We start from the raw sequence: 23,437 nt of genomic DNA on the forward strand, positions 1-23,437 counted from the left end.
TTTTTCATGGAAGTTTATCATTTACTCTAGGATGGCAGGATGTTTTTGTTTAAAAAATTATATATAAGAATTTACTGAATACACCACAAATGGGCTGTTGCTTTATTTTTGAGTTTCTCTTTTGGTTAATATGCTATACTACTGAAGTTGAACAGTGATATTTGTTAGTACTATTTTTTAATCTCCGTGCCTTTCAGGACTTGTGCTCAGTCCTGCTTCACAAGTAGCTGTGTTCCAGTTGGCTGAGTGCTTGCAATCCTGTAACTTAAATCAAAACTACCAGAAAACAGACCAAGTCTGTGATTAGGTAGCAATCACTACTGGTCAGGTTAGTCAGCAACTGTTTTTCCAGGGTGCATCTTGTTTACACTAAGTCTGAACAGGGAGTGTAGAAACCTGAGTCACTGGGGAGACTGTTCAGGTGACTTTTGTTGACAGGTGAAAAGCACACGCCAAAGGACAAGTGCACAGGTGGGTTTGTTCTGTCATTTCTGCTCTTTCCTCTTTGGTACCACAGTACTTGTGTTCTAGCAGCTGTTACCTTGGCTGTGACCAGGCTGTGTGATTTGACCTAATAACTCTGGCAAGATTCTAGTAATTTAAGTGGCCTTTACATCTGTGTACAATGTCTGAGCAGAAGATGCATGTGCTCTGTGTCTTGGAAGAAATGATTCTGCAGAGAGGTGTATCTTTTTTCAAAATAAATACACCTACCCACCCCCCTCAAACCTGAAGAAACCATTTTCTCCATTCATTTGGTTTATGAATTACTATTAAGGGGTTTTCGCTATGTTTGGAGTTTTAAAATAATTTTTTATTTGCTCTTTGGTTTTTTTTTCCCTCACTGACACTTTTATTTTAAACTAGTTGAGCTGTTGCTTTGTCATCAAAGTCAGTTTACCAGCTCAGACTGGCTCCTAGCAGACTTGATACATTATCAGTCTATCTCTTTTCCTGCCTTCTGCTGCAAGGATATGGCTTTCATTATGCATATTTCCTTAGTCTTTGGCAGCTGGAGGCATATGTAAGTTGCAGTCTGTTTTGTGTAAAATTTAGTAGTGTGGGTTTTGTTCCCTTAATCAATTAAGGCATTTCCATTAACTTAAAAGAATATATTTCTGCCACTAACTTAAAATAATGTATTTCTGAACCTTGCAGAATTTGAAAGAAGGGCTATTATGCCACTGAAAATTGGAAGCCTCCTTTACTATTCTGTAATCCCCCAGTCGTACATATCTTATACATTTAAAAATTCTGTAAGATTTGGTTGATGTTTTTTTTTTTTCCACCATAAAGCACAGATTTGGGAGTAGGATGCTGTCTTTTCTGATCATAAAACAGCTAAGAAGTTGAGGAGAAATCAGTAACCTGTAGGGAACCCCTTAAGGCAAAGTACCAAAGCACAGTCTAACAGAATGTATCTTTGGGGAGAGTCAGACACGCAATAACTCGCTCTAGTACACTATACCCAAGCTGTTTTTTGACTAATAATATTAAGGCTGCAGGAGAATATTGGAGAGGCGTGGCAGCTTGGATTACTGCTTAGTTCACCTCTTGGTTGGGGAACCAGGTCGCCTGACAGAGCTGTCTGTATTGCCAGCGTCAGGAGGATTAACCTTTTATAATCTCTGTGATTTGAATAAGAGATTTTCTTCCTGTCCTCACTGCTCAGTTCAAAGCAGCTGCTGCGCAGAAACTTCATGGATCTTCAGAAATGTGTCTGTGTTGGTCAACTCAAAAAGGAAGAAATAGATGTTGCAAGGATTTCTGCTAGCTGTGCTTTTTAGCAACTGATTTAAATGTTTGCAGGGTAAATGTATATAGGTGGATTTAGCTCTGGAATCAGGGAAGTTGGCTAAGTCCTTAGTTTCCTTTCTCTTTGCAAGGTGTTTTGTTACACAAATAGTATCAAATCCATTTCTCCATCCCTGCACTGCTTCCCCAGCCCCTTGGAGAGCAAACTTTGGACAAAAGCAGAGTCTTGTAAGCGCATAATAACAAAACTTCAGTCTGTGTTTTCCCACTTCTCAAGTATAACTGATCCAGACCAATCAGTTGGAGGTGATGCTCACCTGCCTGTGCTAGGTCAAGCCAGAACCAGGAGGGATTACTCAGTCAGCTGAGGTGTATGTGTTTGCCCTTGAGAACTGGTGGTGGTAGTAATAAGGTACTTAGCTCTCTGCTTACAGCCCCACAAAATTTGAAGGATTTTCTTTTGTATGTTGTGGCTGGAGAAGAAGCTCTTCAGTTTTAAAAAAGCCATGTTCTGTTTGCTGTGTCAAACAGGTAGCAAAGCTTCTTGCATCTTTGATAGTCCCTTTCTTCTTGACACAGAGCAATATGGGTTTGCTTCTGCTGTCTACTTTAAAACATCTGATGCTGCTGTCAAGTGACAACAAATACATATAGCAAAACTATGAAATAAGGTGTCTCAAGCATGTATTCCCCCTTGCTTTTGATGAAATACCAAAGTGGAATTCATCTGTAATTGCTGGCACCCTTAAGCATTGATTATGTTGGTGATGGAGGAGGTTTGGGGGTAGAACAGACTGTATGAAACTACTTTCAAAAATGTCACCTGGGTCCCATGCCTAGGGGCATATTAATTTGTAGAGTCGGTACTGCTGTATCATCTGTCATGCTCTTTTCCAGGAATTGTCTAGATGTTTGTATGGATGAGATGCCCGCTAATGGTGTTGTTTTGCAGCCCTCACTCTCATGGTGTAGTTTCTCTTAGTGTAAACTCTTGCTGAAGGTGTAGAAGGAGCCCCTTGGTCTGCAGGGCAGAAGACATCTGGTTTGGGACCCAAGTGCAAGATGTCATTGATGTCAAGGTGGTTTTTGTGAGCTCCAGCATCTAATTTGAGCAGTGAGAATGTCAGATTTTTGAAGCAACCGATGTTTTTAGGGGCAATGAACTACAAATCTGACTGGCATTGTCATGGTGCTGGCAGGGGGAGATGCAGTAACCAGAAGGTAAACATCTGTGGGACAATATAAAGAGTCTTTGTGGCACCTTGCTTGTGAATATTCTTGTGTTGTTGTTGAATATTCTTTGTGGAGAAATAGGACTGACACTTCAAAGGCTTTTCTCAGTGAAGAAAACCATATGAAGGTAGTTTGAATGGTCCACTGTGTCTCATAGCTCAGGCCTTTGACTTAGGCAAGAGGCTGTTGAGGTGACAGCTAGGAGCAAAGTGAAATTACAGGTACATTTTAACATGTCTGTGGGAAGGTTATGAAGCAGCGAAGCACAATTCTGAATAAGCATCTGAAGATGCTGACTCTTGCCTTGCTAGAATTGACTTGTCGGTTTGCACTGAGATCATGATTGTTGCTAGATAAGTTGAAAAGGTGAGTAAAGGGCTCTCTGCCGAGCAGTGTGCAGGCTGGAAACACCTTGGACTCCAGCACTGGCTGTGGGGCTCTGGAGCAAACATTTAAGGACAGTAATGAGATGGATTGTGTAGAGGAAGGATTTTTGTCTGGGTACTGGGAGGCTGTCATTTCAGCAGGTCCCAAAGCAGACAGAAAATGGCTTATGATTCTTGATCATTGTAATCACCTAAACGATGACTTGAACTCAAGGGATTTGTCTGTTTTATGCTGGCCAGAGAAGTATCCTGAGACTCTCTGCCTGACAGCTGAACTGGGGGACCATGCAGGCAGGAGAAAGGGGGTTGGATACGCTCAGAGCCTGGAAGAGCATCTGCAGTGATGGGAATTTCTGGAAGAGTATTCTTTCTGGTTTTGGGAGTTCCACTCCTCAGCTGCCACTTTGTCTCTCTCCTGTTCAGGGTTTCAGTGCACAAGCTGCCTGGAGGTAGAAGCTTCTGCACTTTTTCTGGTTCCAAGTGTATTTAATATAAAAACTGGAAAATATTTAATAAGCTGTTGACATTCTGGATTCACTGGCTGTGCAGATCTGTTTCAGGAGGTTATAAAGTTCAAGACCTGCATGTTCCTGGTTTCTTTTACTGCTTCCAGCATCTGATTCTAGCTTTCTTGGCTGTATGGTTCATGAATGCATTTTTTTTTTTTCTCCTCCTGGATAGAAAAAACAATAATGTCCTGCTTATTTCAGCTGCTCTTTATCTGAAATCAATTGAATGCTTCCTACTGCCTTTCAGGAAGCTTTTTCTGGGATTAGCTGTAAGTAAACTTCTTGCAGCTTCTGCAAAGCAGAAGTTCCACTAAGTGCTAATGTTTAATGTAATAAAGATTTGAGCTGTGGTTTACCAAATAGCTTATCAATGTTTTAAGCATTTTATTGTTATGATCTCCTGAGGCTTTTTTGGATAAAATGATCTGCATGTTTTAAAATGCTGGATTTCTTCTGCAGTCCTGAATGGTCGTGATGTATTGTATATATTTTGGCAGTGTAGATCCTGTTCTGTGCTAGCTTTTTAGTAAAATCAACATTATTTACTTAAAAGTTCAAAGATGAGGGTACTTCTGCGTTTTGGGACCTGTTATTTTGTGAATCTCCTCCCTCCCTTCCTCTCTGTGAACCCTGTCCTAGTTGCTCTACTTCAAATACTGTTTTCAAACCAACCAACAATAGCCTGACCTTGCATCCTGGTACTACTTTCCTGAGAAATGCTGGTGTAAGAATTTGGGAGAGCAGTCCGATGTGTGTGTCAAGGAAGGAATCAGTTGCAGACCTCTTTAGTTTTCCTTTTGCCTTTAGTCCTCTGTCACAGTTGCCTTCTACTAGTTGGCATAGTTTGAGTTCTACTTTTCCTGTTCTGTAGTTCCCTAGTAAAATTGTTTGTGTTTGAGATATGTTTCATTTTTCTGTCCTAAATTGTTCACAACTGCAATCCCCATATTTTCTGCAGCACTATTTAATTTTTTTTTTTTAATTTCAGTAGTGTTTTCTTCACCTGCAAATTTGTATTGGTGAAATAGTTCAAGGAGTATTTCAGGCAGGTGAGTTCTTGAGGTATGCAACAATCAAGAATACATACAAAACCCTTCAGTTCAGGAAGTTGAAAACCTGTGTGATGTTAAGTCAGTCTGTCAAATCAGATCTGGTAACAGATTAACCTGTTAACAAGACCCAGATGTGTCCCTTAACTGTCTGTTTTGTCACTGAAAGTGTTTAGAAGTCTACTTGCATTAACTGCCTAGTACATTAAACCAGAATAGAAAGTAAATTGTCGCCCCTTCTGTTGCATGAAATACCTTTTAGAGAAGTAGAACCTTTTAAAAGAAGGCTTCTTTTGCTGATGAGGACTGACTTTTATAAAATAACCCCCACAATGGAACAGCTCTTGCCAAAAGATTTGCAGAGTTTATCTGCTCTTGCAGGTATATTGTCAGAATGTGGGGAATATGTGCAAATGACAGAAAGGGTTTCCTACACAGTTCTAAAATTTGTTCTGTTCACATTACATAGTAATTTTGGTAGGGATGGAAGAAATTGAATGCTATGAAGTTATGATGAAAGCCGAGCTATGTTGTACACACAAAGTTTCATGCAAAGGCTGAGTTGAAAGGTGACAATATTTGCAGGAGGTATGAAATTACCTGCTGCACTGAGGGGATCAGACTGGATGGTTGAGCAAAATAGTTGTATGTATCTTTCATTTTATAACTGGATCAGCACAGTGTATTTACTGTGGGCTTCCTCAGGTTTGTATAGATTTGCCATCGTATTGTTCTGCAAGCTCTCCCCAGTTCATGTACATGAAATACTGGGGAATAGTCCAAATATTCAGTCACTGTGCAGTGTTGCTCTGATGTTCATGGGCTATGGCAGTAATAGAGATTTAGACAAGACTGTAATATATAGCTTTTACATAAAAATGTTAAGCATTTTCTGCTTAGGTTTTAATACTTTGCTTACAAAAGTTCATCCTATACAAGTGAAAATTCTAGGAAGAAACAAATGTTTAAGTTTAGTAACCAGAAACATACAGCAGTATCCCCTTAGGACTTAGCTATGAGCCCCAAGTTGTGGAGTGTCTGGATTACAGAGGGGAGCAAGTGGGCTGCTCTCTTCCTGCAGGTTGTGACTCTTGTGTGCGTGCAGGGCCTGGATCTTAACTGATCAGAGAACTTACAGAGGAGCAGGGAAGCATCTAGTGAGGTTTGGCAGTGTGGGATGTGTACGTTATGTAGTGCTTTCTTGGAAATCCTCTATGAAATGGTGCTGAACCTTGAATGGGAATGGTGAGTATGTGTCCCCTTAGCACAGAGATTTGGAAAACCCTGCAAGCAGTCACATGTCCCAGCTGCTATCAGTCACTGTCCAGTGGGCAGGAAGGGTGGAATGGCTGGTAGACAGCTGTTTGTTGGAAATTGTATCATAAATCAAATAAACTTCGTAGCTTTGTGTGCCTCTGTACAGGGTAATGAATTTGCAGATCTTCTGAGCAGGAAGATGCTAATTCATGTGAATTAGGAAGGATTCTAATTAATTTTGAAGACATCTGGCAATACAGAAATCTCTTGGGTAGATCAATTTGCTATCACAGACTACAGATTAAAACTCTCTTTTGCCCACCTCCTTCCTAAGAAGAATCCTTGAGTAATGTGAATAACAGCTGGTTGCTGAAGGAAATATATCCTTCCCTTTGTTTGACATGATTCTAAAGGCCTTGGGAAGGGCAAGTCAATCTGTCCTGTGGGCATTCAGAGTGGTCAAATTGAAGAAAGCTCTTTGCTACATGATTGGAAAATGCAATATGTGAGTGCTTTGTGGTATGTTAGGCTTTTTTTTTTTTTTATTTCTACGAACTATTAAAAATTAATGAACTCATATCGCATCTATTCCATTTATTCTGGACTACTTATTAAAGCAGATTGATCCCTCGGTTCAGTTGAGGTAAACTTGGCTATCTGGGTTCCCTCACAGTTGTCTCAATCAAAGAGGTAATGGATTTTTGAAGGACTGTTTCAAGTACTAAGTCAGAAAAATTCTGTCCTTAGAAGCAACCTTAGTTCTTTGGGCACTTTTAAAAATCTATGCTATTTTCCTGCTCTCTACTAGTTACCAAACAGAGTGGCATTTCACAGTGGCTCTTCCTTCTGGCAGCAGAGCAGTTCTCAGATCAGCCCAGCCTGCCTTTCACATTAAGCAGTAACAGAGTGTTATCCCCAGTGTACTGTGGAATCAGTCTCAGCTTTTAGGACTGTTGGTCCATGAAGGTATCCACTGTGTTTCCATCACGTCATTCTCAAAGAGAATACTGGGGCATAAAGTACTCTCTTTCCTACACAGTGGAACAATGTTTATATGTAAACCAGTGGTTTGTTTTGCCTGGCAGAAAAACAAAGTATGAAGTAATGAATGTGACTTAGGTCCTGTGTCTCTCAGTGGCCCCTGAGGCTGCAGGAGGCTTTCTACGGTAACCACCCCAGCTCTGCAGGGCTCTGCTGGGAGAAGTTGGAGACTGCTGTGGGCTCTGCAGTTACAGCAGAGGCTGTTGAGGTGCTGCTGAGTGCTGGTGGCTCCCTGGGGATTCCTGTGCAATTATCCTTCCTTTGAGCTAGTTCAGGGAAATCTCTTCCTACTGAACGTAATTTAACTCTAAATGTATGAGAATGCAGTGGAGCCTTTCTTTTTACACCTGTCTCAGGCTGGGAATATCAAGGTGGCTTTGTCACATTGAGTCTTTGTAGCAGACTTGGAAAACCACCAAACTGTTGTTTTATCCTGCTTTTCCTTTCTTAGGAATTAGGAAGGGAGGAGAAAAGTTTCATGGCACAGTCAGTACTGCTGTTCTGCTATGGCACTTGCAATTGCAGTTAATGGTATAATTGATGTTGCTGGGCTTTAATAGGGGTAGTGTGAAACAAAACAGTGACTGAGGTGAAGTCACAGGTGAGGTCACTTCATGGCCTCTGCTTCCTCCAGGCTAGAACATCTTTTGGGTTCGAGTGGTGGAAAAGAAAAGGTTTCCTCACCCTCAGGTGGAAGATGAGAGTGTGCAAAAGCTGTGCATGTTTTGATCTCCAGGGCAGGGAAAGAGATTTTGGAGTCTCCCTCCTTGGAGGTATTCAAGAACCCTCTAGACACAATCCTGTGCTGTGTGCTCTGGGATGACCCTGGCTGAGCAGGGAGGTTGGACCAGATGACCCATTGTGTTCCCTTCCAACCTGACCCATTCTGTGAAAGGGGCTGTTGTGTCAGGGTGGGATCTCCAGGGACAGAGCAGTTCTTGTTAAAAGTGCCAGTCTTGAGCCAGTTGCCAGCCTGTTGTGGATTTTACCAGTAACTTCCAAGAAGTGAGTAGGAGGCATTGATTTTCTGGCTCTGCAATGGGGTATAGCTGTTGGTGCAGGGTTTAGGCAGCAAAATTGTTTCCAAAGGCTTAGTTGTAGAAAGTTAAGGGCTGGAGCACTGCCTAACCACTCCATCCCTCACAGAGGAGTTCCCCTCCCTTCTGCATGCCTGCTGGAGGGCACATGGGTGTGAATTTGGTGTGTTGACTTAGTCTTGGGTAGTATTGCTGTGGTCTCTTACTTATGTTGTTTAAGCAACCTTTGCACCTAGTGCTGCATGTCACTGTACACTGAAGTCTGAGCACCTGGAAAAGGTGAGAGGAGCAGAGTGAAATGGAAATATGTATTGATTCTGCTGTTCAGCTGGGGAAAGTTACTGTAGAAGTTAGAGTGCTCTCAAAAACACATTAATGCTGCATTTGTGTTTCACAGAGAGGAGGAAGCTATTTATCAAGTAGCTGATCAGGAAAATGCATTTTGAATGCTCTGCTTTCAGCATTGCAGTACTTTTTAAAAGTGGTAATTAAAACTGTGCCCTTCCATTCTTCTAATTTCTCCCACAGCCCCTCCATGGCACTTTATTGTCCCCTGCGAAGGGATGTTGGTTTTGTTTTAGTGTGGGAGTGACCGGGTTGTAAGTCATGTGCTGGATTTAGTTAGAATGTAATCTTTTGGCCATCTGCTCAGGCACTCCCTGTGTTGCATTCCTCTCCTTTGCAAGCAAGTGTTAAAGTGATCTGGGATGTGCAGGTGTTCACAACACTTGGGTTCCCTTTAACTGAAGAGGATCATGTGCCTGCTTAGGAGGTTTGAGTAGAGTGTTTTTTGAGCCTTGCAGTAATTTGTCATGCCTAATTTTAATTATCTCACTGGTGTATGTAGCACCTGCTCAGAAAAAAAAAACCCTATTCAGACAGACTGTTTGAAAAATATGTGGATAACAAGGCTTCCTCTTTTGAACTGAGCTTAAGAATACTCTGATGTATGCTCTGCTATTGTTTTTTGTCCTCCCACAGTGATTCTTGATTTTTTTTTTTAAATTTCTGGCTTGTGTTTTCCTTTCCTAGTCTTTAGGAGTTTGTCTGGCCCTCCAGTCATTTGTAAGTGATGGCTGTAGAGCATCTGGAATCTTGCTATGGCTTCTTAAAAAAATACTTTATTTTATTTTATTCTTTTTATGGTGGTTTTTTTTTTTTTTTTTTTGTAAGTTGCAGGCAAGACTTCAAGTTAATTTCTATTTTGTGTCTATTAGAGTAGCACCAAAATGGTGAGAGATGCTTAGAGGGAGGAAAAAAATCTCCGGATGAATTTAATGTTTGCATCAAGTTTTGTCTGCTTTCTAATAACTCCATGGAATAGATGTATCTCTGATATGCTCAAGTCTTTTGTGTAGATTAACTGAATCTGTGTGTGCAGGAAGAGCAGGTGCATTTCTTTCATGAAGTGCTTGCACATGGCAGTTCAAAGCACTAGGTCTTGCCTTCCTTTCTACTTTTCTATCATTTTCATTCCCTCCCTGGTGTCCTGCTCATCCTCTGCAGTGACATAGGATCAGTATAGTTCGATGTTTGTGTCTGAATGAATGCACTTCGTGTGCTGCCCAGTTTGCTGAGAGAAGCCATTTGAAACTGAACAGAATTTGACATCTTCAGCTGGGTTTAAAATGTTCTTTCCCCAGAGAGCAGGAGTACTGTGGGATTACTGGGAGTGAGTCAGGAAATACCTTATCTAGACCATTAACTTACTTTATGTTTAGGTTTTTGCTTTATGGCAGTGCAGGAGCAACTGTACCTGTAAAACTTGGTGTTGCTGGGTGCTCTAGAGAATAATTTCATTTTTGTGGAACAAGTTTTATATGATAAAAATGAGATTTTGTATTATAAAAATGTACTGTTACACGTGGCTTGACTTCAGAGTACTTTCATGCTGCATCATGTAGCAATGACTTTTCAGCCTTTGCTGTAATGCTGAGTAACTAATGCATCAGTAACTAATGTAGAACTTCAGAGCTCAACTTCCAGTCCTTCCTGAGAGCTTGGCATAGAGGAGCTATAACCAGAGTGAAAGATCAGGTGTGGGTACTAAAGTTTTCTTAGTAGTGTTCCTTTGGAAAGCTGTGGTTCTTTGTGGCATGGTGCATGGTGTTCAGTGCAGTGCATCTGACCTGCATCTGACCTTCCCTGGGCTGACAAACAGGCTGGGCCTTAGCAGTGCCTAACAGCCCATTCCAGCTCCAAATTCCCAGAAATTCAAGCTCTTTTTTGGGGAATCCTGCAGTCTCCCAGCCAATCCTGGGGGATGTTCTGGGAGCTGCACTTTTGGAATGCTTTCTGCACACCCCTAGGAATTGTGTTCCCATGGGGCTAACAAAATAAAAGCACACCCAAATAATTTTTCATGGGAACTTTATGGACATGCTGTGCAGGCTTACAGATAGAGCAAAAGAATTACTGATGAGATGAGACTCTCAGGTTTGTGATTCAGCTCTTAGTTATAAGTTCTATTTCTACAGCTAAAGGTGTAATTTGTTGCATGCACTTTGTCTAGAGGGGTGCTGCTCATTCCTGGGAGTTGCTAAGGATTCAGTCTGTCAGTCTGTAGCAGGCTTGTGGTCTTTGTTTAGTCTGGCTGCTTCCCTGGGATATCCATGGGACAGCTCTTGCTGAAGTGCTAAACAGGCACCCCTCTCAGCTGCTGAGGCAGTGCAGGTTTTGCTGGCATTCATCAAAGGAACCTCTGAATATTTAGGGCCTGTGACCACAATGTACAATTGGCATCTGTCTCTTAGTTTGCATATTGCTGCTGCAGAGGCTGTGTCTCTTCTCTGTGTTTAGGAGCCAGTGGCCCTCTCCAGCTGCTTTTGTAGCAAATAATACCAAATTTCTACCATTGCCTCTGGTTCCATGCTAAGAGTAGGGGAGCTTGTCACAAACAGGGAGAGGCCAGTGGAAGCTTCCTCTGTGTCCATTGCCTGCTTTTGCCTTTTTTCCCCAGGCACATGCATTTGTTTCTTTGTCTCCTGCCTCTTCCAGAGGAGGGGAGCAGGGAGGTTCATAAATTAGCTGGTGCCTGCCTACTCCAGGGCAGTATTTCATGAAATGTCTGCTTTTGTGTAGTATACAAAGGAACCTAGAAAGTGGGTGGATTGTCCCACATATTTCTCAGTGTTTAAACAGACTGATTTGGATATTTAAAGGCATTTGTATCTTCAGTCAAGAACACTGACCCACACTATAGTATGTTTTGCTTGCACCATTACGTTCAGCATCAGGAGTGCTTCAGGCCCTGAATTTGGGAGAAAATGAACCAATTTATTTTAGACTTAAAGGCATGTGGGCCTTGTCAGTCTAGGTGAAAGCTCCAGCCCTTTTAACAGTAACAATTCCTAATGTACCTGGTGCAGCATTTTCCTTTGTGTGGGCATGCATCCGCCTGGACTGTTGTCCTTGGTTGACTGTATGATGCTTTTATCCCCAGTTGTCTTGTTCTGTTCATGCTGAATAAGAAGTTTTGCACCTTTAAGACTTGTTCCAGAGAGTGAAGGGATGAGAGAAGAAGCATGCAGTTTGTTTTCAGACACTGCGCTCACTCCTCCACATTCCTGCTCCTGGACTGTTTGTCTGTGGATGAACAGACAGCAGGACTCTCCTTTGTTTTAGTTAGTTTTAGCTAGCTGAGGCAAAGAAGTTCCCTGGACTGTGGGTTTTTTTCCCTTTTCTCTGGACCTGTTTAAACCTGGTCTGGACTGAACACCCAGCAGAGCACTGGCAGCTCGCACCTGTGGCCCACTGGGCCAGGCCTGGCCTGTGACATTTCCAGCGCCAGAGGGACTGATAAGAGACTGAGTGAGCTGAACTGCAACCCGGGAAGGGGACTTTCTGGGTTTGTCATCTCTTTTGGAGCAGCAAGGGGTCTTATTGTTTAATATTGTTTAGGTTTTATTGTTTAATAAACAGTTTTTTTCCACTTTTCTTGAAGGAGGTATTTTCTCCCGGACTGGTTGGGGGGAGGGGCCGATTGAATGTGCTTTCCTAGAGGAGCCCCTTTGGGGTTTCTCTCCCAGATTTGCCCTAAACCAGGACAACTGTAAATGCTCACAAAGGAGAATTTCTCAAATGGCAATCTAAATAGACTGTTGTCACACTGCTGCAGCTATGAGTGTAATGGTGTCAGGGCATTAAAAGAAAAATTAACGTTTCTTTCTAGAACTTTTATATTGAAAATTGGACACTGTTGAGCCTCTTATAAGTATTGGCAGCTCTGTTTTCTGGAGGACATTTTACTGCATCAGCTTTTAAATATTTTTGTTGTGTGGTATATCTTGCTTCTTAGCTTGTTAAGTATGTTTTCTTCTTAGGGTTAGTTTTCCACTGGGACAGCTAGGTGGAGCCTAGAAATGTCTTCTCTTAGCACTTACACTTAGCAGTTCTAGAGAGGATATGAGCTTGCAAAAGGTAAATGTAAACAAAATCTCCCCTAGGTAGACATGGACCTTCTCCATCTGGTGAGATAAGAGCCAATACTGTTTTATGTTTTAACAATTCTATTTTTATATATAAATACTGTCCTGGAATTAAATTAACAGAGTCGAGCTTGTAAAAATGACATTTGAGTTTACACTGCTGTTTGTTTGGCTTATTTAATTTAATTGACAATGTCACAGTATAGAGCTACTTACAGAGCTGCTATTCAGGCTTGATTATTTTCAATTTGTGCTCTGCTGTACAGCGTTTGGAGAATTTCTTTGTTTATAAAGAATTTCTTCTAGAGTGTTTGTAGGTAATTTTGTAAGTGAGGTGGTATGAAATGACATCTTGCTAAGCAGCAGTAACTTCTGGTTGCAAAGGGCTGATGTTGAGATTGCTTTGCATTAGACATATCACATTGCTTTCCAAACATTAAGACTGCAATTGTTTTTTTAAATGCATCACGTTAGAGAGCTGCCGTGGGGTACCACAGAGTTTTTGTCTCCAGATCTGTTTAACTGAGTGTGAATTTCCAGCTACCCGGACTGTGCAGGGGATGTTGTCTAGTTATGATGCACTGTGATCCTTTAACTCAAAGGAAACTGTAGCAGGACAAAATCACTGACAATATCTTATTTTGTTCTTTTCCTTTTTTCTCTCTACAGTCAAAAAAGCTAAACTCCATGGACCACCAGGTAAGTCATGCTCTTCTGCTTGTTTGCAGCAATGGGGACCCCAGCTCTCTCCCTGCTGTTCATGCTGCTCTCATCAGTTTTTCTCCACCTCGTCTCATCTCCTTCCTGTTCTCCTTAGGAGTGACCTAATCTACCTTGAGAATCCAGGCAGTTTGAGTCAGTAGAAAACTTGAGGCTGTGACCTGGTGTCACAGTGGTAAGAAACCTCTATCTGCTCATCCTGGCCTGAACAGGTGATGAATGAGGAAATGTGCTCCTTAACTGTCACCCTTCCCCACCCACCCGGCCCTTTCATCTCATCCTGCCTGTTTCCCTGTTCAGAACAAGGTCTGAAAATGTCCACTAGGCAGAACTGGTGTGTGCATCTGTGGGTTTAGTGCCTTCTCAATCCTGACTGGGTTTGCTGGATGGAACTGCAGAAACGAATCTGAATGTGCCAGTTAGTAGTGGCTGTGCTTGGAATTAAAATCCCCTCTGCTAGGTTTTGTGTCTGCAACAGCTAGTCACACCCAGAATTTACAGGCTGGGCAACTTCTTTTCACTGTGGTTCAGAAGCTAGCAAGGAATTCCTTAGCAAGTAAATAGATTTATCAATTGAAATTTGATGTACAGTTTACAAAAGAATAAGCACTTATATAAAATTCCTATGAATAAAAACTTCTGGCATAACACCTATTCAGGGGTTTAGATCTGAAACATTTGCCCACCTAAATTCATAACCTAATTGTTCAGCTTAATTCTTTGGACATAGCCATCCTCAGATTATGGCAGAAAACTTTACAGGACTCCTCCATATTCCACGGCAGATCAAGATTTCTCTGTGCACCAACCTTTAATTTCTGGGGAAGGAAAACTGAGTGCCCAGACTGGGAGGGAGACAATGTGTACTTTATCTTTTCCCTAATCAAGAGACCTGCACACAAATGCAGAAGATTTGTCCTCTAGACTAGGTTTAACTCAGCCAACGTGTGTGGTTTCACTGACAAGCTCAGTGTCCCCAGGAGGATGCAGGAGTAAAATAGACAGGGAGGAGTAATGTAGTAGTGATAACTGGATATGTAGGAATCACAATTCAGTGACTCTGACTCCTTCCTGAGCTTCTGGATCATATAATTTCTGTTTCTTCCCTGCATGTTAGGATATTGGAAGCATTTAGGCTGAGGTGTGCTATAGTAACCCGCAGCAATGATGTATTAAAATTACACAACCAAGCAGTTATAGAATGTTAAGAATTTGGAAGGGACCTAAAGAATCATCTAGTTCTATGCCATGGGCAGGGACACCTTCCACTAGACCAGTGCCTTATCGTGCCTGGCCTCAAGCACTACCAGAATTGGGCATCCACAGCTTCCTTGGGCAGCCTGAGCCAGTGTCTCAACACCTTCACAGTAAAGAATTTCTTGCTAATATCTGACTAAATTTCCCCTCTTTCAATTTGAACCTATTATTCCCTGTCCTAACACTCTGGTCCCTGATGAAGAGTCACTTTCTGGATTCCCTGTAGACCCCTTCAGGTATTGGAAGATTGCTATGAGATCTCTACACAGTCTTCTCTGTGCCAGTATGAACAGCCCTGACTTCCTGAGCCTGTCTTCATAGGGGAGGTGCTCCACTCTTACCAACTTTGTTTCCTCCTCTGCACTTGTTCCAACACTTGTTGTCCTTCTTAGGATGGGGATACCAGAACTGTATGCAGTAATCCAGGGAGGATGTCGCAAGAGTAGAGGGGATGAATTGTTTTCCTCAACCTGCTGCTCACACTCCTTTGGTTGCATCCAAGGGTACATTTGGCTTTCTGGGATGCAAGCACACACTGCTTATGCTGAGTTACTCATCATCCAACTTCATGAGGTTTGCACAGTCCCACCTCTCCAGCCTGTCCAGATTCGTTTGAATGGCATTCCTTCCCTCCAGAGCATTACTGCATCACACAGCTTGGTGTCATCAGTGAACTTGCTGAGGGTGTCCCTGATCCCACTGTTCTGTCACTGACAAAGATGATGAACACTATCAGCCCCAGTTCTGACCCCTGAGGGACACCACTTGTCGCTGGTAACCAGGTGGACAATGAATCGCTGAACACAAGTCTTTGGGTGTGGCCAGCCAGCCAGTTCTTTATCCACAGAGTGCTCCATCTATCAAATCCATGGCACTCTGATTTAAAGAAAAGGATGTTGTGCTTTGCATAAGTCCAGGCCGACAATGTCAGTTACTCTGCCCCATCCAACAGTGCCATAGCCCTAGAAGGTCATCAGATTTGTCAGCTATGATTTCCCCTTTGTAAAGCCTTGGTTGTAACATCTTTGTTTTCTATGTGAAATTTTGACAGTATTGACAAAATTGGCTTAAGATTGAACACAGTGAATAGATGTAGCAGAACACTGAAGTATTAAAATATGTACACTGCTTTCTGGGTATTTAGCATGTCTTGTTGCAGGCTGTTCGAAACTGATAGATAGGCCTGAGGTGATAACTCCCCGTAAAAGGGAGTTTGTTCCTTCTTGCATGCTGATATTCAAACGTTGAATGTGTCTATGCTTTGCTGCTTTTGGTTTTATTAGCAAAGAGATAGCAGAAATTAGGAAAAAAGTTCTTCCAGGATTTTTCTTCCGATTTACAATTTAAAGCAAAACATCTAAACAGAGGCTGTCTTGTCTAGATATGAATGTGATGTGGTTTTCCTATGTCAGGTCTGTTTCAGCACCCTTACCAATAAATCTGTATTTTTCTTCTGACCCTGACTAGTCTGTAAAGTTCTTTGTAGAGTCATGGGTGGAAAACTGAATTGCGACTAGGAGAGCAGTTGGGTCAGGAGGAAGGAGATGAATGACCAACACAATCTCTTGGGTTGTATGTTTTGCAAGTTTGTTTTTCACAGTTTGGTATTTGTGATGGGTCCTCTGCCTTCGGACTGTCTCTTCTTCCTCTTGTCTGCATTTCAGGAGCAGCATCATACTAAGTGTCTGTGATTTTTAGGATTTTGCACCCTTTGTCCCTGTCTTATTGCAAGTGAACATTTGGGGTTCTTGTTCATTTGTACTTGGATTTCTAAAATAGCTGTGATTGAAAATTTGATGCATGTGGAAAACATCTTGATCATTTGGCTTCTCAAAACCAGCGATATCTTCCCCTATGCGCTTTTCATCTGAGGCCTCTCTGGATGCACTGTATGAACTGAAAACATTGCAGTGTTGCAGGTGATGTGATGAAAGAGTATGATGATGGAGGTAACATTTTGTGTCTCATTCCCCAGATAAATTCAATACATATGTGACCTTGAAGGTGCAAAATGTGAAGAGCACAACAGTGGCCGTGCGAGGTGACCAGCCCTGCTGGGAACAGGATTTTATGTTGTAAGTATGGTGGTGCACAGCATGGTGGTATGGAGGTGCTCATGGTTGAGTCCTTCTGCAGCCCTGGTGTTCATACAGAGCTGCTGCTGTGTGAAGGAACCGGAATGTTTGGGTAGGTAAAATGCACAATCCTGGTGACAACCTAATTAATTTTCTTTCCTGTTGTATGCATTGGCTTGTGGTGGAGGATGTGTGTTGGGACATTGCCTTTCATGGTGCCATGGACCATTGTCAGTCAGGTCTGTAGTGAGAGGCTGAGTTTGAGGTTGAACTGGGAAGTTGCAGTGTGGGTTGGGTCTGGATTGATGTTGTCCTTGGCCAGTATGTGCACAGCTGTGCCTGTAAGCTGAGATGCACACAGACACCTACAACATAGCTTAGCCAAGGACTAAAGGCCCATAGCTGAGCTTAAATGGAGCTCCTGGGTGTGGGAAGAGGGCTGGAGAGGCTGCTCAGGGCAATTAAAGGCTGTTGTTAGTGCACTCAGGGCCTCTGCGAGGTGATCCTGGTTACCTCAGTTGGGAGCTGCTCCGTGAGCAGCAGAACCAGTTCATTCCAACTTTCCTGGGGCTTCTGGTGCAGTTGGCACTTCTGATTTGCTTTGGTTCTCACAGACCTGACATATAGCCAAGGATTTCCCGGTGTCTTTTAGAATGGTGTTTTTTTTCAGGTGGATGAATGATTTATTGATTATACTGCATCTGCTTCTGTAAGGCAAATTGAACTAAATTTACTAAATGGCGGGGGGGGGGGGGGGGGAGGGAGGGTGGGAATGATGTTGTATTCATCTTGTGGGGTCAAAGCTTGTGCTGCTGTTTCTCAATGGGTTTCAGGTGTTTACCTCGTATCTGCAGTAAGAGGCCCTCTGTGGAATTTTGTGAATATGTTTCCTAATCCAGCAGCAGTTTGTTTCTCCTCAGCTGAAAGTGAGAGGTTGTTGCCTCAGGTTAAGGAGGTCACCTGGGCCAGTACAGTATTTTCATCACAGCTGTGCTCCCATCTCCCTTGTTTGGTAGTACTCTGCTTTTGGAGCAGCACAAGAGGTGTGTGCTCCTGCATGGAGGGTCTGGAGCCTGTCCTTTGGCATCTGGCAAAATGCACACACTCCTGAACACTTCCATCTGCTCAGCTCTGCAGCTCCTGGTCAGACAGAGGCCGTGGCTGTCACTGATGTAAAACATTTCAGGATGGGTAAGGCCGGGACAAGGAGTTGAACCTACCATTCAAGTCACATGCCCATACTCAAACTACTAACTCTTTCTGCCTGTGATTTGTGCTCATCCTTGGGCAGGAGCTAGGTTTAAACCCAGCCAGCTACGAAGGAGGCTTCTCAGTGGTGATTTAAGAAAGTATTTGAATGTGTTGGATGAAGGCCCCCATGGTTGCTTCTCCTCCTTCCCCTCAAGCAGCTCCTAGAGCTGCACTCTGGTACCAGCTGAGAGCTGAGCTAGCCTGCTGTAAAGTCACTGAGACGCTCCATAATTAGTTGCTAGGGAATATGGAAGCAGAATATTAGCTGAACTACCTTGCCATTATTGTCCCTGCTTTAGCCAGGCAACTCTACAGTAGTTCTGGTGTCTCCGTCTCCTTATAACAGAAATACTACATGTGGGAGCGAATGTGTTTTGCATGATCCCGTGTACATTAAGTTGTCCTAGGGGAAACAGTGCTGGTATTCCAATATTGCTGTTCTCTAGTTTGCTCTTTTTCTTTCTGGAGTTGGAAAAGGATTTTGAGCACAGCAGTTTTTCCCCAAGGGAAGGTTGCTTTTACTGTCTGTGTTGTGTTTACCTTTTTCATGAGGCATAGTAGAAGAACAGACCATTGTAGGAAATGCTTCCTGTCTGTGTTTGTTGGTTTTGCTGCTGAACTCCTTGTGAGACAAAGCACTGCAGAATCTGGGGCTTGTTTGAGATTTGGCTATGTACCAGACCACTTCAGCAGTTCAGTGTATTCCCTGAGGACATCTTCGAATTTTGAAGGAGCTTTAAAACAACTGCGTATTTGCTGCATATTTGCAGGAAACACCTTGAGTGAAAGTGCCCACTGATGTTTAGAACACGGTGATTAAATTGGTATTGAAGTTGTGAGAAATGCTTTTATTTATATCCTCTGTGTGTGTGAAAAGGATAGACACCAAATTTCACTCTCAGCTCTATTGTTCTTAGAAGCTGTTCTGCATCTAACCAGAAGGTGGAGAAAGGGAGACACAAAGGCAGTCAAAGCCACTGTACAGAAATTATTTTTATGCATTATTCTTACCTGGTGATCTGTCCTTTGGAGATCTGTAGAGGAGCCCTTTGGGTGTATCATGACCAGAGTCCTGCTCTGACAGTGTACATTGAAGCAAAGTACGTGATTTTACACTGTGACTGAAAATAGAGTATTACTTCCTTCTCTTCCCTTTCTGGACTCACACTGTTCCAGCCAGCAGTCAGCCAGTCATCATCAGCCTGCCATCTGATGAATATCAAGCAGGGTGAGGGCAGAGCAGTGCTGGTACAGCTGTTGGCCATACTGAGTAACCCTATCAGAACAGTGGATGCTGGAGACTCGATTACAAGATGCTAGCAGTGGACTCATTGAAGGCTGTGTAACAGCTTAATTTTGAATTGTTGCAGGCTGAGCCACTCAAGCACTGGACCCTCCTAACCTCAGTTCCCATGTCTCAAACAAGAACAGAAGCACTTGGATTTAAAATAGATATTTATATGCTTTATTGTAACTGTAGGGTTTGTCTTGAACCTTGTAGGTATTATGTTCTCTTTCAGTTGTGAGAAGGAGATAAAATTCAAGTGGATACTTGGATTTGCAGCCGCTCTTTCTTATTTTGGCCATGAAGGCAGTCTATAGAAATAAGACAGTAACATGCTTTTAAATTTCCTTGATAGTTGTAACATAAATATTTTTGGTGAGAAGGCAGTAACACAGGCCTACTTTTGGGGATTAACAGTTGCAATAAAGGGAAGCCCTGAGCTCTAAAAATTACAGGTTATAGCCTTTCTTTGTTGTAAGTGTGAGACAGCTGTGATGTCAACAGATAGTTCAGGATTCTTCTCTACTTTATTGTTTTTACCAGTGTCTGCTTTGTATGTGTTAGGCTTTTCTGAAGCAGGCATGTTGCAAACCAGTATGCAGAAGCGAGGTATAAATGCTATAAAGCATTGAGAAGAAGCAAATTTGAGATGCATCCTTTTGTTAATGAGAGGAAAGATGTTTGTGAAAACTTTAAGATCAGTGTTTCCAAGAACCTGTCACTCAGTGGCTGTGTGGAAGTAGCTGGTGCTGGAGCAGAAGTGGTGCCACACAGCCCTGAGAAATAGGTAGTGCTGCTGATGCAGCTGTGCTGGATGTGGGACTGTTACTTTTGGCTAGGAGTACCTCCACTCACAGGTAAGTATTGGCATGTTTGCACCTGCCAGAGTACACTTGTATTGCTGTGCTGCCAATGGAGACAGTCGCTTTGTTAGAAATGGGGTTCCTGATGACAAAGAACAGCTCACCTCTAGGTTTTGGTCCAAGGTACACTTCCTTCTCCTGTGTACATAGCTGCAGAGATGAGTTCCCTACTGGCAGTTCATGCATGACATAGTTCAGAGTTTTAGTTTGCACTCTTTGTGTAATTAGTATTAAACTGTGAGTTACTAGAAACTGGTGTTCCCTGTGAGTATAAGCTGCCTCAGCCACACACTTCCAGGAGCTCTCTGTAGCTTGACACAGCTCTGTGGAAATAGTTCACTGGTATAATCATGGTGGTAATGCACAACATGAAACAAAATGAGATTGTGTTCTGCTTTTTTCTCATCTGTGCTGCCTTTACTTTTCTTGCAGTGAGATCAGTCGGCTGGACCTGGGGCTAATTGTGGAAGTATGGAACAAAGGACTGATATGGGACACCTTGGTTGGGACCGTGTGGATTGCTCTGAAGGCCATTCACCAATCTGATGAGGTTAAGCTGACAGAGAACCTGTATTTGCTCCAGTGTTGATAATTAATGCATTACAAATCTGGCCTGGTGCAGCCCAGACTGAGCTCCTCAGCAAAACTTCCACTTGCAAAGTCAGGAAGGCTGAGTGAGCAGAGAGGGCTGTCTCATCACATTAGTTTTGATTTTGTAGCGAGATCACAACTGAGAGCCCTCACATAGGGCTCTTAGGTCTCTTTTCACTCATGTGGACTCCAGAACTAGGAACTGATCTGTTAAGGAGCACAGACAAGTATCTGAAGTCTTAAGAGCTGACTGCTTAGTCTGATGGTTTGATTCCTATGACTTACTGCTAAAGACCTCTGTCTTTTCCACCTGACATGGTAGGCCCAGAGCACATATGCAGTATCTTGTTAGGGCTTCTGGTTGTATTGTTAGGTGAACCTTGTGCTAATATGTATGGACAAAAGGAGGAAGTTGGATGTGCCAATGTCTGTAACTGCCCTAACTACTGAGTTTGGCAGTTGCAGCTAAGCATTTTTAACTCAAATTTTAGGGTATTTACTTAGAAGATTATTGGATTTGAGCAGAGAGAGATAGATTATATTTGCCATAAAAGGAAAAGAGTGGGGGTGCTCTGCAGTGTGGCCATGAGGTCTGGCTGGTGCTCAGTTCCTCTTGCTGTCCAGATGCTCCTCAGTCCTGCCTTTGAGGGTCTACCTTTGCAGTTCCACTGAGAAGGCAGCACTTCTCTTCGCTGCTTGCTCTGGTAGAAGCCTCTGAGATTTGGAAGGAATCCAGTTTGGAAGAAAAAGCCATTGCCTACTGGATGGATGTAATTTTTTGTTAAAATAGGGTTGATAATGCTGTTAAGCTCTTTTTGGACTATATTAGCAAATGTGTGAGAGTTGGTGCATAAAGTTCTTCAGACTTGAATGTTCGTTCACTTAAGGCCTTTGATTCACAGGAAGGTCCTGGGGAGTGGTCTACGCTGGAGGCAGAAGTTGTAATGAAACATGATGAAATCTGTGGAACCAAAAACCCAACTCCTCATAAAATTTTGCTGGACACAAGATTTGAATTACCTTTTGGTGAGTGCATTTCCATAACTTGCCCAGGGTGCTGACAGTGGAGAGAAAGTGAGAGCAACTTTGGGGAAAATTTTATAACCAAGGTGTGTTTTGTGTTAATTTTCAGTTCAGTCATTATAGTTCACTGGAGGTCATATGGCTGGTATTAATTTTTTGTTTAGCTTTTTCCTAACAAGATCTGAATATGTATGAAATATTTGAAAGTCTCTGGGAGCTGGAATATTTAGATTAGCAGCAGTTTTTTCTTCTAATAGTGTTTCAGGATTGTGCAGTGACACATTTTCTTCCTGAGCAGGAGCATTTGCTTCTTTGAATCTAGACAGATTTGGCTCTAGAGGAGGTCAAGTGTGTTGTTAGAGCTATTCTCTGGTGAGTGCACGTAGCCCTCTTAGACGTGTGCAGTTCAGTTAGTGAAACATTAATGCTTAGTGCTCGTGAACATTATCATTAGCAGAGTATATAAATAGCTTAATGTTGTAAGAACTGCCTTTCTGGCAATTACTTATGGTTGAAAAATGCAAAATACGGAAAAGCAGCTAATTGGAGCAAATTGATATCAAGTAAAGCTGTGTGTAATTTTAAAATTTTATTTTACTTAAGCAAACAAAAACAACCCCCTAACCAAATAAACCCAAAAAGTAAGGCCTTAGCCAGAATACATCCTAGGCTTGCATAACTTCTCTTTCCAGCTCTTAGCTGATGCTGGAAATCAAGAGCTGAGATGATGTTTTTGGGGTTTGTGCTATCTTTTTTTTCATGCACTGAGCATTGAAGTGTTTCAGTGTTCTGTCATTGTGAGGCTCATCCCTCTCCTTCTGCCTGTTGCATCCTTTTTGCTGCAATGCCCAAGTCAGTGTGAGCAATTTGTATCCCGCTCTAAGCAGGGGTAGAGCATTTGTGGAGCTGCTGGCATTAGGTCAGCATCTGTCAGGATTGTCCATCTGTTGTGGGAAGAAGTTAGGACATCTGTGGGTCTCCTACTCTGCTTCCTGGTGCCAGGGGACAATGCAGGCTTGGCCCTGCAGGTGGACAGTCAATCCAGATTGAATTTTGTGCTGTGAGTGCACTGTTGTGAGTGCGCACAGTCCCCTGAATGGTTGTACTTCTGGGAGAGCACAGTGTTCTGTAGGAGCAGTGGCACTGCTCTTTAAATACAGTCCAGTGTGCAAAGGGGAAGAGGTGTCTGGCACCTCAGCTGACATGACAGCTGTCTTATGCTGGTCAGGAGCCATCCCTCTTCCTCAGGGAAATATCCTGGTGTTCCACTGCTGCTGTCCATGGGAAGTTTATTGCTGAAGTTATTTTTTATGCGAGAGGAGGAACAAGCCTGTTTTACCTGACCAAAAATCTTGGTTCTTTGGTACAAGTGTTGAGGCTTCTGGGAGGGACAGAACAACCACACAGAGCTGAAGGCAAGGCTTGTAGCCACTGCCTTCTCATCTGAATTAATTTTGCCACACTTGCTTGTAAACTGTCACTGCTTTAAAAGAAAATGAATTTCTGGTGTCTCCCTATGCATTTAGAGTGTCCAAAAGAGAATTTGCATTCTTTTGCCATTCATATTATGGACTGCATTGCATTTTGAGGTGTTTTTTTTCAAGCATAAGAGAACAGACTCCATGGTAGATATGTTACAACATCTGAATTTTAAAAATCAAAGTATTTCAGGTAATAA

At 42.6% G+C, this 23,437-nt stretch overlaps 1 protein-coding gene across 3 annotated transcripts in view; it reads left to right on the forward strand.

Moving 5' to 3' along the window:
* Positions 1 to 23,437, forward strand: part of LOC311165470 (protein unc-13 homolog B-like) — a gene marked incomplete at its 5' end in the record, with an annotated part of 207,766 nt that overhangs the window by 13,559 nt on the left and 170,770 nt on the right. For 2 of the 3 annotated variants that reach the window (XM_084225439.1, XM_084225441.1), the window contains 4 exons: positions 13,364 to 13,393; positions 16,647 to 16,746; positions 20,578 to 20,695; positions 21,639 to 21,762. In XM_084225439.1, the coding sequence (XP_084081565.1) occupies positions 13,364 to 13,393; positions 16,647 to 16,746; positions 20,578 to 20,695; positions 21,639 to 21,762 (372 nt within the window). The remainder of the gene's footprint in view (positions 1 to 13,363; positions 13,394 to 16,646; positions 16,747 to 20,577; positions 20,696 to 21,638; positions 21,763 to 23,437) is intronic. The other variant, XM_084225440.1, reaches the window with a different exon arrangement.

The sequence above is a fragment of the Fringilla coelebs genome, assembly GCF_963513975.1.
Source record: "Fringilla coelebs genome assembly, chromosome: Z".
In the NCBI taxonomy this organism is placed as follows: domain Eukaryota; kingdom Metazoa; phylum Chordata; class Aves; order Passeriformes; family Fringillidae; genus Fringilla; species Fringilla coelebs.